Raw genomic sequence first — 14,801 nt, 5'->3', positions numbered from 1 at the left:
ATCATAAGATGCTATTTACTGGTTTAGCAGAAAGGGATGGTTTAGCTATAGGGCTATCACCAAGGCTAGGCAAAAATTTGCGCGTGGGATTCCTTAAACACGAGATGACAGGATTACAAGTGTACTTTAAACCTAAGAACAACATTGTGCATTATGGAAAACACAGATTAGGAAACTAAGCGTGTTTGATTTTGATGTTAATACTGTAATGGCTAGTTGCTTTAAGATTGCTGTAATGTTACTTGTGGTTATGAGTAATAATTGTTATTTAAAATATTACAAAATTATTTACGAGTACTAAGCTTGTGTACACTAATTTTGAGATTGATGCTTGCTACGTGAGGGTAGTGCTCATGTAAATTTGCACATAGTTATAAAGCAACAGAGCTGAAGACTTCTTGGAGAAAAGTGTCATTTTTCTAATACTCTTATACTAGAAAGTGGGAGGTGCCAGACAATAGGTGTCAGCACTGGTTCAGCTATGCACTGCAAATGTAGATTAAGGCAGCTGGTGTTAAGCGCAAGGTTGCTGTGAACTATACTTTCAGCAAACTGAACGCCTGTAAAGAAGTGCTGAGACAACGTTTGACACTTGTTATAAAATAGCTTTTCTAGGGGATAGGCTGGGCAATAGAATACATGAGTGAGAAGATGAAAGCTGGTAAAAATAATATATGTATTGAATTCACTCTGACATATTCCAAAATACTGAAGGAAAGACTGTTTCTGAAAATGGTAATTTAATTAGGTTTTGTTGTTTTATGAATTGTTCAGAGAGGTTCCTGGGAGGGAGATTTTGATGTAGTGCTTTCCCAGGGATTTTAAGAAAATCAAAAAAACTAATTGAAACTAATAAGCCTGGTATGCTGAAGAAGGAAAGCAAAGTCACAAAAACCAGAATGGAGCCGACAGGATTAACTACAGTGCTAGGAAACTTCCACAAGACTTTGGAATCATGCTGTTTTGTGGAGGAATTTTAAACTGGAAGTAGGGCTTTAGATATTTTTGTGAAACCAACGCATGTCCTATCTAGGGGTTTGTGGACAATTCTGCGACAACTTTGGAAGACTTAAACAATGCAAAACGTATGGTTGTGTAATGGAGAAACCAGAAGAAACCACCACCAAGGAAATGGAAGACAAAAAATTGTTCAAAGAATTGGCTTTCCTCTGTTTCACTGGCAACGTGCACCTAAAATCCAGGATGTGAGGATTAAGCCAAAAAAGGTAAGTCCAAGAGCTTTAAGAGCTCGGTGAAAACATTATGATCTTAGCTCAGCACCTCTTTTGGGGTGCTGAATCAGGGTTTCAGTTCTCTAGAATTGCTTTTATCTGGACAAATACATATCTGTTTAAATTATGTCCTTGCAGGTGGAGGACACTGTAGCTTTAAAACTCTAAGGAAAAATACTGAAATAGTCTTGCAGTCAGTCTACTAGCTGGTGTGCATGTATCGAGGAGTTTTTAAATAAGCAGGTGCTCTCATGAGAGACCTCTGCGTGGTGAGTGCCAGGTGGATGGCTATGCACAGAGCGAGGGAAACAGAGCTTTTTCTTGTCAATATTCAGAGAGGGATAGTTGGGAGAACCCCCCCCCCGCCCCGCCCCCCTGGAGTTTGCGTTGCATTGCAAAATACAGTGAATTCCTGGCAGCCGTTGCAGTGGCATACTCCGAGTGCCCCAAGCCTGGCAGTATAATCTAAAGGGAATGCAGTTGAATTGTGATCTATTGCTATATAAAAGGGGGCGGGTCACTCTGCTCATTCCAGCTCCTTTTCTGTCATTACTGCTGCAGAAGCACCAACCAAATGCAGCTGGCACGCCTCTTCGTTGGCTCTTATATAATATGGGGTTTCACAGGGCACTGATATAGAAATAAAGTCAAACATTCTTGAGGCAGACTCATATTACTTGTTGTAGCACTGGTGCTCACTTCGCTGTGGGGTGTAGAGCTGCTTTCGGAAGGGTGATCTGTGGCCCAACTTGAGTGAATTTTGGAAGGCGTGCAGGATGGCTCCAAACGATACAGGGGATGAACTTGTTTTCTTTGTGAATGGTAAAAAGGTAAGGAAGGTTCCAGCTTTATGTCTGGCTTGCTCCTGGGTTGTGGCTTGATTACTTATTTTTCTAGTCATCTTTTTCCTCCTCTGAAGTTTTCTAATACCAGCACAATTGCCATGACTTGTAAATATTAAATTGTGAAGACTATGCTTTGCTTTGCTAAGTGGCTTTTTCTCTTCTTTGACTTTACCTTGTGAATTCTTCTGAGAGTAACACAAGTATATAATGTTCCTTTTACATTTTAGATTTGTTGGCAATAATTTACTGCAATTCTGAGGTAACTACTTTTAAATAAAGGTGCACTGACTTAATACAGGCATTTCTACTGGAAATAATTTCAGTAATTACAACAGATCTGGAAAATGTAACTCAAATATAAGCATCCATATATAATTCATATGTTCAGTAAGTAATTCTGACATTTGATTTTTAAAAGGGATTTAAATAAAATGTTCATTCCATTTCCATTTAAGAAGCTAGAAAACTCTTTAAAATCAAAGCCCATTAACTGAAACTGTTTACTAGATCAACTGCTGACAATTACCTAAGAAGTGACTGTGCCTCACAGGAGGGTGGGGTGGTCCTTGCACATGCTGGACACCTTTGAACAGTTTGTCCCAGAGCCCCCTTTCTCAGTTTGGACTTCCCCTGATGAGCATTGCAGCCTTGACTTTTCAAAAGCTTGTAACAAGTCAAGGCTGTGCCTCTTTTTTGAACTATGAGTACCAACTTAGTTCTGTTTCTGAGCTCAGCTCAATGCTAATCTTGCCCTGCCACCTTCCCCTTGCCTAGATACTTGGGCAGGGAAACTTGTGCCAAAGCAGCTTCCAGCTGGGAAACTTGGGGAAGGGAGAGGGTTGCATATCCACTGTGTACTGTGGAGCCGAGAGTTTGTGGACCTTCCCTGTGCACTGCTTAGGGGTAAATCACATGCCGCACTAAGTTTGGGCTAGGGAATTAATTTTTCAATCCCTTGAGGGATCGCACAATATTCTTAGTTGGTTAAAAAGCTCTGTGCCCTACCCTATAGACTGGCATGGGATTACTATCAATTTTGCTTTTGTTGATTTTTCATGCTAATTTAATCAAGTGTAAATGTGGATAACTGTTGCTAAAATTAGGGTGTGTTAGTTATGAATTTGGATCCCAAACTGGATTGGAATTTGAACTTTCCAAGGTACTAGAGCATTTGATATCAAAGTTTTGTTTTATCTAAGTATCAGTAGTGAAGAATGAAGTTTATCTAGTATGGATTATAAGTTAGTCAAAGAGCTCTTGAATGTAATGCTGATGTAGAACCAGGCTATGGTTCTGAGGTTTTATAAAGAAGGATGACAACGGAAGCTTTGCTCACAGAGATCAGTAATGGTTCATACGTCAAAGTTAATTGACATATCAGCTGTTCATTGTTTCTAGAGGGTGGTGAAAACTTGAAGCTCCAAGTTAGTCATGACTAGCTAATTGAGTCTGCTAATCAAGATCGTGAAGCAGTGGCACAGGATGATCTGTGAATTTTCTCTGATGAATTTTCTGCTGTGATGGGCACAGGTGGTATACCATTAACTTGTCGTCTTCTTGCTCTGTGAAGGTTTTAGTGACTTCAGATCCCCCTGTGAACCCCAATTTTTAGAGGGTGAACTGGGAGCTTTTTGTGTCTTGCAATAGGAGGTTGCCACAAACATGTTGGGCAATCCAGACCCTGATACATGCCAAGTATACTGTCTTGTTTTCTTTTTCTGGTACGCTCTAATGAAAGAGAATTGTAGTTCTGGTGCCAGACCAGCTAAGGTTCAAAACCAATATGCCACTCATGGTAGGTATGAAGAGTTTATAAACAAATTCCTATATACATTTGCAGCTGGTGCTTCAGCATTTGTTGGTGCTTAGGTATTACAGGAGCATTGCTTTGTGTAAATCGGCAGAAAAGCCCTTCTTCCTGGAGGAGACTCTTGGCTAACATATGAAAATGTGTATTAGTCAAAGCAAAAGAGAAGAGACTGAGCTACACAGAACTGTTTCTCTTTTATGCACGTGGGGTGAGGCAGAGAAGGGGAGAAAGAGCAGCCTAGACCCTGAAGGCTAGCAGCAGAAGACAACCAGTTCCTTTTGTATCTGCTGTCTGTTCTCGCTATGTCCTGGAACCAATGAACATGCTGTGAATGGCATTGCCCTTGGTGCATTCATCAATTTTTGTGTAACTGCAGTTCCTGTTTACAAAAGCCACATCTTGGAGCTGACCTTGTGCATGTGTAAAGGGGTTTATCACAGTGTGATCTTGGCAGTTGTTGGCTAAAAAAAAAACCACCAGGAAACGATTAATACTACCAATGGTACCAACTCATTCCACATGTCAAGGCTGTCTCGGCATCCTTCCCTGCTGGCTCATGGAACTGGCAGTGCTAGCAAAGGAGCAGGTTCTACTTGATCAGAGAGGAGAGGGCTTCCTGAGTTGTGCTCTACCCAGAGCCTCCAGTGACTTTTTTTTTTCCTATTCCCTTTTTGGGTATGCTGCCAAAGTGGCTTGAGTTACACCCCCACCAAATGCAGGTTTAAGAGAGAGAATTGGACTCATGGGGCAATCCGATCTGTGGCAACAAATGTGGAGTTTGTTGGGACATTTCTGCACATGAGAGGTTATGTGATGGCAAGGGTGGTGGGAGGTGCCTGGGTGATGCTGCTGAAACAACAGGTAGCAAGTTAGGATATGGCTTCATCCATCTGGAGTCCTGACTAAATATTCCAGTCGATTCGCTGCAAAGAATGTGATAGCATGGCCAGTGGGAAAGATTACTGCTGTGTGAATTCGTGACAGCTTGACATTGCTAATGGGCTGCTGATATTCTCTCATAGTACAAAACTGCATGATAAGAGGTGCTTGATAAGATAGGGACTTTCATGGCAGCAAATCCTTCTTTCTTGCATTAGCCCAGTCTGCAATGTTGTCAAGAAAAAGTCTCCTCAGAACAGCTGAGCATACTTCACATTCATGATTGTTTATTTTAAGCACCTGTTTACTTCACTAGGCATAAAGCTTGGCACAGAACTAACACAAAGTTGTCTTGATAGTCTGCCTATACTAGAATGGAAAACAACACACGCAGTTTAAAGCTAATAGTAGTAGTTTTGTTTTCCTCAGCTGACAAGTCTGTCTCATGCATATGTAGCAGGTAATATTAGTTCAAACACGTGGAATCAATATTTCTATTTCTATCCGGAATGTTAAGAGGGGATCTATGCTGGAAGCCACATTAGAACTCTTCCAAAGCCTGTGGATGTTTGATTGCAGCTGGGATCAGCCAAAATACAGGATTTTTTTGAGCTTTGGGACCCTCTGGGTCCTACATAAAGAGTGAATTACAAGTTTTCAGTGTGCTGGTTTAAAGCAGAACAAAATGTTCTCATGACCAATAGGAAATTTGCATTGTGTGGTTGTATTCAATTTGTTCATCTGTGTTTTAATCATTTTCCCTAGTAAATGAATTTGAAATCTCTCATTGACTTCAGGAATACACATTCACAAATTTTAAGGTCCTCGGGGACCTTTACCATTGACTAGTCTGACTTGCTGTGTCGCAGTCTGGTTAAAACCTTTCACCTTTTCTTTTTGCAACTAATTGAGTGACTAGGGACTAGTGATTGAATGGGAGCTTGTGGTTCAGAAAAGCATTTGTTTCTCGTTTAAAGACCCTGGCTGATGGGAAGCTTAGCATGTTGTTTGGTAAACTAGGAAAGTTTCTGTTTTCTTTTCCTTTTTGTTCCTCTATTTACTTTGCTCAACTACTGTTCCTTTAAATTGAAAAATCCTTTCTTTAACTTTCTGGGAATACTGATTTAAATATGATGCTTTATGTTGTAAAGGCAAAGTTATCTGAGTTAGTGGAAGTCAGGTAGAGAAGACAGCAAACAAAATATTTATTGAGATCCAAGTTTTGTACATGAAATCATGGGGAAGTGAGCTCAGTACCTCTCCAGACCAGTCTGCGGGCTCTAAGAGTATAGAGGACTGCTTAGGAACTTGTTCCATGTGGTACTTAAAGCTTGAAGAACTGTAGGGCCAGGCTGGGCTGCCTGCTGAGGTGATCTGAGTATTTAAGATTGCTAGAATCAGTAGACAAATAGATGTGTAGTACAAACACAGAAGTACAGAGCAAATTTGTTGGGAATCATTTGACTGTCAGTGCCATCCTAACATTTCCAACAAAGTTTATTTCTGCATTTGATTAATATTTATGGTACCACACGCAGTAAAATCCACAGTTTTGAATCTGTCAAAATGTAGCCATCAATCTGATTTATCTGGCAATATGGCATTTGGTTTAAAAAAACTAAAAACCAGTAACTGAGCAAAAAGGAAATATTTCTTTAATTGCAATGTCTAAGTAGGCTGATCCTACTCCCACTGAAGGCAATGGATATAATTCAGTTTCCATCTGTACAAGGACATCGGGGGAGGTGAGCAAGAATTGTTTTGATGGGTAAGAGATTGAGCTGTGAATCATATTGTTCTGGGCATCAAACAAGAGAAGATGTTATCCCCACCCACAGGGTTTTAAAATATTTTAAGAACAAATCACAGCAGGTGATTGTAACAAACCACTAGAGGAATGACATGTTGGAGGACAAAACCAGCATCAATGACAATGAACAAAAGGCAGGAACAGTAAAAAGTTCTTACTCTGCGGCCAGCAAGAGAGACTCATAAACAAGCATCCCCCCCCCAGGAATCGGAGTAGAAAGAAATGACTCCTTTCTCTCTGATGTGTGAGATTTGGTTTAATCCAGAATGTCCTCCAAACTCTTACCCCTTATGTCCCTCTGATCACAAGTCTGCCAGCATTGCGGATATACAGCTACAGTGGAGTAGTTTGAGGTGACTGAAGGTAGGAATCCTGGGCTATCAGTTTGAACAGGATAAGCGTGTGGATTGTTCAGGACATGTTCTACTGCAAAGTGGGAGCCACTTTCTGATAAAGTTGAGCAAAGGTTTGACTTTGGGACTTAACACATGCTTAAATACTTCACTAAAAGTGTGTGGATCTGAGTGGCTAAATGCTTTGCTGAATGAAGGCTTAGGCCTGTGTTTTATTTCTTTAACTTCCTGAAAAGGAGCCATTGGGCCAAACTTCTAATTGCTTGGTTTGAGTACGTAATGGAGTGCTTCTTGGATTCTTCCAAGAAAACTTCCTGAGACATTTTCTTTGATCTAAGCATAGAATAATCTCAAGAGTCTTTAACCATCTGAAAAACTATTCTGAAACTTTTTCTCTGTGCCTGGCTACCTTGGAAGCTGCTTTGGAAGGGTTTGCAATGGCCATTGGCACAACCCTGAGGAAGAAACTCAGCTTGACAGTGAGGGTATGAGTTGCTGGGGAAGGCTCTGCCTGTGAAATGGCTGTGAAAGGCCTTTTGTCCATGGGACACTCGTAGACGTAGGCATTTTTGGAATTATCTGCTCATGTCTCTCTGTTTACCAAACTACTGCCGAGGGATCTATGTGCTTACTCTGAACCAACTGGTCATGAGAGCACCACTGTATGTTCTTACTTGTTTCTATGCATCCAGAAGGTGAGGGAACAGGAGCCCTCTGCTCTGAATAGCAGCAATATAAGTGCTGCATGATTTACAGTTGGATATCCCCAAGCTAGAAGAATGAACTCTGTTTCCCTGTAAATTATCCCCAATGCAGGAATGAGATGTGCAAAAAATGACCAGTTGTGTTTTGTAGCAGCAACTTTATCGCATAGTTCTAAAAACATGGACTCAAATAGGAAATATGAACCTTGTCTCTTTAGAATAACCCTGTCACGTGTCAAAGGCATAAAACTGAAGCAGTACAGAGGCTGTGAAGGTTTCTTATCAGTAAGAAAAAAGGCTTACACAAATGACCTCTGTTTCAATTTGCCCTTCAAACTGGGAGTGTTTAATTTAAATAAACTGTAACTATTGTACTTAGGACTTGCACAATGTAAGAGCCAAGAACACATGATTACATTTTGGCACAGTGAATTTGGAAAAGTTTCTTGACACTCTATTAATAACAGAAAAAGGGGAAGACAAGCTCTGTGGCCATTTGGAGGCAAGGGCAGAACTTTGGTTTCTGACCATCGGGCAGAGGTTGAAGTAAAATCTAATTTTATGACTAATAGATAACTGATAATCGTGTTGTTCACTAATAGGATGGAGCTGACTCAAAATGTGCAGAGAAAATTTCTCCTTGGTTGGAATTTCACGTTCCCACATTCAAGATGGCTACTATGTAACAGTGTTTGATTTAACATTAGCAGGGAAGTAAGAGAAACTTCAAGATGATTGGTACTTGCTGTCTGTCCTGCAGCACCTATATTGGTCATGTTAGGGTTTCCACTGTTGTTTTTTTTCTCTGCAAAGTCTATTACTGATGCTGTTTCTGTCATTCTGTTTATCTGCTCATTTTCTCTGTCTCTTCTAATAGTAAGAAGGAAAAGGGGCAGAGGCCAATTATGCATGGTCAATAAAGATGAGACCCAATTTGGGGAGATGTCAGGAATTCAAAACTCGAGTACAAACCACAGTTCTTTCTTTGCTCACTACTAATTCTGTTTGCCATTTTTGGTGAAAAGTTTTTAAAGATTTGCCTCAGTGTGCCGTGGCTGAAAAACTCTGATGTATATAATGCATATACTTTGTCGCAATAAATTAAAGGAAACGTCATGTCTGGGTACGTGACTAACATTGCTGAACCTAGTAAGGGGAGTTAATCAGTGGTTCTGCTCCCTGCTTTGGAAAAGAAGTTGCAGAAAGACCAAACTGTCTCCTTCAAACTAACATATCTGTGTTGTAAAGCATTCTGTGTGTAACAGTACCTTTACCTTCTTGCAGGTGGTGGAAAAAGATGTGGACCCAGAAACAACTCTGCTAACCTATCTACGAAGAAAATGTATCCAGTGTCAGAAGAAACTACAGAAGGCTTTAAATGCCTACAGCATTTCATAATTGTTTACTGTTCTGCCTGTCACTTGAGTGCTAGGCAGAGCTTGTGCACAGAGTATAAGAGGGAGTGTTCTGCATGGTCTGGTATTTCTTGCTGGCAAAGATTACAGCTGGTATTCCAAGCTTAAACAATAACAAATTTTAAATAATATACTTTAAATAAACTTTAAAGAATTTGTTAATACTTTAAAGGGAAATCTCTCAGAATTGCTAGGAATTAGAATATGATGAAAAAAAGCAATATTGAGATGACAATAAAATTGAAGGAAATTTAGGTTTGTTCCACACAAACTGTGGAGAATTTTCTGGCCAAAACATTACAGCCACTTGAGCTACGTGCTGTATCATCCAATACTTTGGATATTACTGGATAGTTAATATCCAATGACTTGATTATCCTATGGCCTGTTTATCAGATGACCCAGGGATGCAAACTCAGAGGCAGCGGTTCCCACCACGTACTGTGGGCATGATTACATAAGCGGATGCAAGCAGTCACGTTTCACTCCTGTTTGAAACTGGTCAACACATGAGTCAGATTAGCTTCAGGAGCTGGGTAGCTATTACTGTGATGACCAGGCTGGCTATTCTGGGTCTGGTTCAGTAGGTTGTGTCATTCCATCTTTTCTGAGTTTTTGTCTGACCAGTTGGGTGTGTACATATGCCAAACTGTTCACATCTGTGGTGGTATATTCCTTAAAAAGAATCATGCATACTTATTTCACCATCCTGCCATGTTCTATTTGTCTGGGGTCTGAATAAGTACGGGGATATAACTCACACTCCTCTTTGGGGTTTTCAGCAGAACTATCAACAGCCCTATTTTGTCTGACTGTACCTTGGGTGGATAAAGTTCAAGAGGAAAAATAAGTGGCATGACTCTTGTGCCTGTGTGTACTTCTTACCACTAGACCTTTTATGTCTAAGCTTGTTAATATCTAATGCAAATAGCTTTGTAAAGAGATAATTGGAGCTCTTCAAAACCTTGTGATCTTCTACATGAACATTCTGGTGAACTTATTTTGTAGATTCTGGTTAGGGTCGGACAAATACTTTGATAAACATGTTTTATTGAGGCAGATCAGCACTGTTGTCAAGAGAAACATTGGATGGCAGAGGAAAGCTATATTTCTGCTGAAGCAGGCACATGTTTGTATGAAAAGTAGACGTCATGCTTAGGGACGTGGTTTAGTGGTGGACTTGGCAGTGTTAGGTTTACGGTTGGACTTGATGATCTTAAAGGTTTTTTCCAGCCTAAATGATTCTGTGAAAATAGTCAGTTCCAGAATCTTTGCAGTGAAGGCAAAGATGATTTGAATTCCCTATATAATGATGCCTGTTGCTTTTCCACAGGTCTAGGCTGATTATCTCAGCACAAGCATGTATCCATTGCCAATGAAAGCAGCTGTTCTTTTCCCACCAAAAGTCTCTCAGCATTGGCCAATCCTCTTCACAATAAATAACAGTGTCTAATTACCTTCTAATGAGTGAAGGAACCCAAAGCAGAAGTGACTCAAGGAATTCTCTCCTGAAATCCCTTTGCAGAACATTTGATGCCTGATTGTAAAGTACAGACATGCGCTCTGCAGCCTGTGGAGGCCAGTCCATACACTTTGTGAGTTTCCACGTGTCTGTGCAGTGCTTCCATGCATCTCCGCTAGTTCTGGCTCTCAGAGTCTCCCTCCTGTGGTTTTATAGGAACCAGGCTATTGGGGAGTGTGCTTGGCTGGTTTTGTCCCTAGCAATGGGGAAGTCATCATGGAGCCAAGAGAGAAACTAGGGTGACCAGACCATGACTCTTGAGATGCAGGTAGTTTGTGAGCAGTTCAAGTGCAGCTCCCATGTCAGTGCTAAACTGTGTGACTTGTAGCACTGTGTGCCTGCCCTGCCTAGGCACCTTTAGGCGATAGGAATCACCAGGTGTAGGAAGAAGTCAACCACCACTGGTGAGAGGTGCTGAAGGAGATGTCACCATGCGTCTCAGGGATGTGGCTGCATGCCTGAACAGCTCCTGCCCAGCAATTACTGAATGCTTTGTCTCCCTTACGTAATTTCCTTTTCTGAGTCTAATGGAAAGTGGGAACTGTTGAAGTTCAGAAATTTTTTGTTTATTCTAAGAATCTATTGGAACGTGGACTGCCTCCTTCTTAGGGCTTTGGGTGTTGATCTCAAAGCTCACATGTCAGCATTTGAAACTTTGCTTATGTTAAATTAAGTTATTAAGCAGAAAAAATGAGTGCTTGGTTTCCAGCAAGAACTTGTTTCTAAGCCTTGATTGACAACTGTTTGAGCAGGCTTCTGCAAACACTCTTCATGTTTTCCTTGATTCCTGTTCTCTCAGTGGGCCTATGTGGAACCAAACTAGGCTGTGGAGAAGGTGGATGTGGTGCTTGCACTGTTATGATATCCAAGTATGATCCCTTTCGGAAGAAAATCCTGTATCCTTTGCAATCTGAACTCTTCAACAGAGAGATGAAATGGGGACAGATCCAGGTTCTTGACATTCCAGACGTGGTACTATTTTAAAAAAAAAAGTTACATAATGTGTGTTTCTGCCAAAACATAATTTTTCACTTTCAGAACATAAACGCAGAAGGCTAAGACAAGAAGGTATTTTTTCCTACAGCATTGCACAGTGCTGATAGGGAACTATTTCATTGTGCCCTGAAAGATCTGCACTGACTCTAGCATGCAGGCTATCTGCCTTTTCCCAATTCAGAAAACCTTTATGTTCCTCTCTTGCAATGTAACATAACTTTTTGCTGTGATGACCCAAGTGATGATTATTGTGATAAAATCTTTATTGCTATCGTATTACTACAATAATCTGGTTTCTGTATGCCAGCAGATATTCACTTCTTCTCCACTGCTATTGTAACCTTCAGAATGACTTTTATTTCCTGAGACATAAGCTTTCTTCCTGTTCTCTTTTTAATTGAAAAGTGAAGCAATGGAATCAAACAAAGAGGGGAATGGAGAGAGAGGATGAAGCAGAGGGAGAGGCCCCAGTTTATTTTTACTGTGGGGAATAGAAAGCACTGAAATCTTGGATATATTTGGAATAATGCTTGGAGATACTTTAACTTGGGATCATCTAACTTAGTGGTTCTGCTTAGTAACGTGGCCTTGAATAGGATATCTTTACGGTCATTATTATGTCTTGATAGAAATGAAATAAAGTAGCTACTTTCTATAAGAACTTTGGCAACATCATTCTATTTTACCTTCAGCCTGGACTTTTTCCCCATGTGTACCATCTAGAAACGGTTTCCTAGGTAAAAGGCCAAGAGCTCCGTGCTCTTATGTAAGTTTGCGAGTGGGCCAGGACAGCTGTATAAACATCTTGGTATTTGTAGTCTGCCCCTATAAATTACTTATATGCGTTCTGTAGCTTAACATGCAACGAGGATGTTTACAGTTGTTATTTCTATGTCAAATCCTATGGTGCATACTCAGTTTAAACTCAAGTGAAGTTGATGAGAACTTTGGCTGAGTAGGTACTGTAGGATTTGGCTTGTAACAAATCCTGTATCACATCTATTTAAGTTCTCCTATTGTGTCCACTGCTGCAGTTTCTGAGTACTCTTCAGTTCTCCTGTTCCCTGTTGCCTTTGTTGTGCAGCATCGTCAAATGAAATGACCTTAATTTATTATTTTAGCCACCATACTGCCAATGCTTGCCTCTTCCCTGTCTGTGCCCTGCATCATGTAGCTGTAACTACTGTTGAAGGCATAGGAAACACAAAATCCAGGCTGCATCCAGCCCAGGTAAGCTATTAATACTGGTAACTTTAAAACCCTCTATCCATGTTTTCTTCTTATGTTAATTAATCCTGTTCCAGGGTGTTGGGACCTCCATCATAATGTTAAAGCTGTGAGTTTGACTTTCCACATGAGTAGTTTTTACTTGCAGGAATGACTAAGTGACGAAATCAAACTCCCGGGTTAATGCTGCTGCTCTGTTATGCCCTAACAAGTTAACTTGTGCTGTCCTGGCTGAATTGCTAATGCTTTTGTTCTAGGCCTACGTGGCTGTATTTGGTCCACATCCTGGACCAAATCCCAGGAACTGGGAAGACTGGTGTTGTGGTGAAAGCCTATGTAGTGACTTGGAGCCAGGAAATCTGAGTTAGGTTTTGGCTCTCTATGGCCTTCCATGAACGACCTTGATTTCTCATCCTGCGTAGTTAGGAACCTTCCCTGCAGTGGTGCAGTAAGGTTTGGTTCAGCAATGTTTCTGGAGTCCCAAAATATTCTTGGTGGAGAGGAGTGACAGGAATGTGAAGCCTTGCTCTTCTAGCAAGGTGTTATAATGCACTTTTTATGGAAGCAGACTTGCTTCAGCTTTGTCAGAGATACTGCTCCTTTAAGGGAAACTATGATTCATCTCAGTTTGTACAGTGGGTAGGACTTGTGCCAATATCTATCTGAGACAGTAAACAACAAAGTGAAAAATAAGTTAGACACACATGAATGGATGGCAGCTAGTCTGACCTTTGTTTGCTTGTCTTCTTTTCCCTACCTCCCCTGAAGACTCTAACAGCTAAGCTTTGAAATTCAAACTCGGGTCTATACAGGTAGCCCCAACCTTTCTAGCATGGTAAATTTGAAGAACTCCTGATCTCATTGGAGGCTTCTAGTCGCCTTCAGATACATTGGGAGTTCAAAGCCTAAGTGCAAACTTTTCTCTTCTTTGAAATCTGCTTCACCAATTAATTGACCATCACATCAGAGAACAGCTGATGATAGTCTTAGCTCCTCTGGTGAGATTATTATTTTTTTTTTTAACAGAGATGTTACAGAAACAAGCACAACAATGAACTCACCTTGGTGTTATGAGCTGATGGTTGTTGTTACTTTTTCTCAGGAGAGAATAGCAAAGAGTCATGGGTCCCAATGTGGGTTTTGCACTCCAGGCATTGTCATGTCCATGTATACATTGCTTCGGAACAAACCCGAGCCCAAAATGGAGGACATAGAAGATGCTTTCCAAGGTAATACTCATAGCCCTGCAGAGATGCAACCTGTTCTGCTTTCATTACATCTGCTTCACCAAATGGGATAGAGGTGCACCTTTGTTTAATGTATTTTGTTAAAGATAGCCGATTGTTATGAGGTTAAGAACTAGCTTTTCCACTAGAAGACTGGCCAGGTGTTATGAAGTGAACAAAAATGGCCTGTGGAAAAATCTCACAGAAGCTCATTGTTTGTCCTGAAGCAGGGGCAATTGGCCTCAGTCTTGGATTAGGTCCCCACTAAGCTTTACACAGAACAAAAGGTGGCCTGTCCCTGGGGGGGCTTATAAGAGCCTCCACATCTCCTTGCTTGTTCATTGCTGTCACAAGAGCCTGCAGAGGTGACAGAGAGCATCTGGGCCAGCCAACCTCAAGTGAAGGACCAAGACAGCAATGTACATGATGGAGGCGGGGCAGAATCTAACTGTGTAAATCATCTGAGAGGCTGCTGTTATTGCTGAGGTTAGAGCTGTTACCGTGCTTCCGGCAGTGACCCGAGAGGAAATCAGATACAGGAGAAAGCAACCTCTTTGTAATTCAGGAGATAGTTGGTATACTGATTAGACTCACACAATTGAGGTAAATGAATACTGAAAAAGGCAGATTAAATTGAAATTAATTTAGAAAAAATTCAAAATTTCAACCAAAAGGGATGGTAGGATTGTTGCAAGATTACTAATAAAAATTTCCTCCTCCCAGTTTTTTCATTAGCTTTATCTAGATTTGACAAGCTTTTGTGAGAAACAATAACATGTTCT

General features: G+C 40.8%; 1 protein-coding gene across 2 annotated transcripts in view; it reads left to right on the top strand.

Moving 5' to 3' along the window:
- Positions 1 to 1,812: 1,812 nt before the first annotated feature.
- XDH (xanthine dehydrogenase) overlaps positions 1,813 to 14,801 on the top strand; it is a 51,666-nt gene continuing 38,677 nt past the window's right edge. Inside the window, exons 1-5 of one of the 2 annotated variants that reach the window (XM_009580666.1) lie at positions 1,813 to 2,062; positions 8,918 to 8,975; positions 11,370 to 11,466; positions 12,688 to 12,796; positions 13,896 to 14,022. Coding sequence is in view for 1 of the 2 variants with exons in the window: in XM_009580667.1 (XP_009578962.1) it covers positions 11,429 to 11,466; positions 12,688 to 12,796; positions 13,896 to 14,022 (274 nt within the window). In the remaining variant the exon portion in view is untranslated. The remainder of the gene's footprint in view (positions 2,063 to 8,917; positions 8,976 to 11,369; positions 11,467 to 12,687; positions 12,797 to 13,895; positions 14,023 to 14,801) is intronic. The other variant, XM_009580667.1, reaches the window with a different exon arrangement.

Source organism: Fulmarus glacialis, unplaced genomic scaffold (genome assembly GCF_000690835.1).
Source record: "Fulmarus glacialis isolate BGI_N327 unplaced genomic scaffold, ASM69083v1 scaffold14336, whole genome shotgun sequence".
Lineage (NCBI taxonomy): Eukaryota > Metazoa > Chordata > Aves > Procellariiformes > Procellariidae > Fulmarus > Fulmarus glacialis.
Note: the sequence above shows the minus strand (reverse complement) of the source record. Positions and strands in the feature narration are given on the sequence as shown.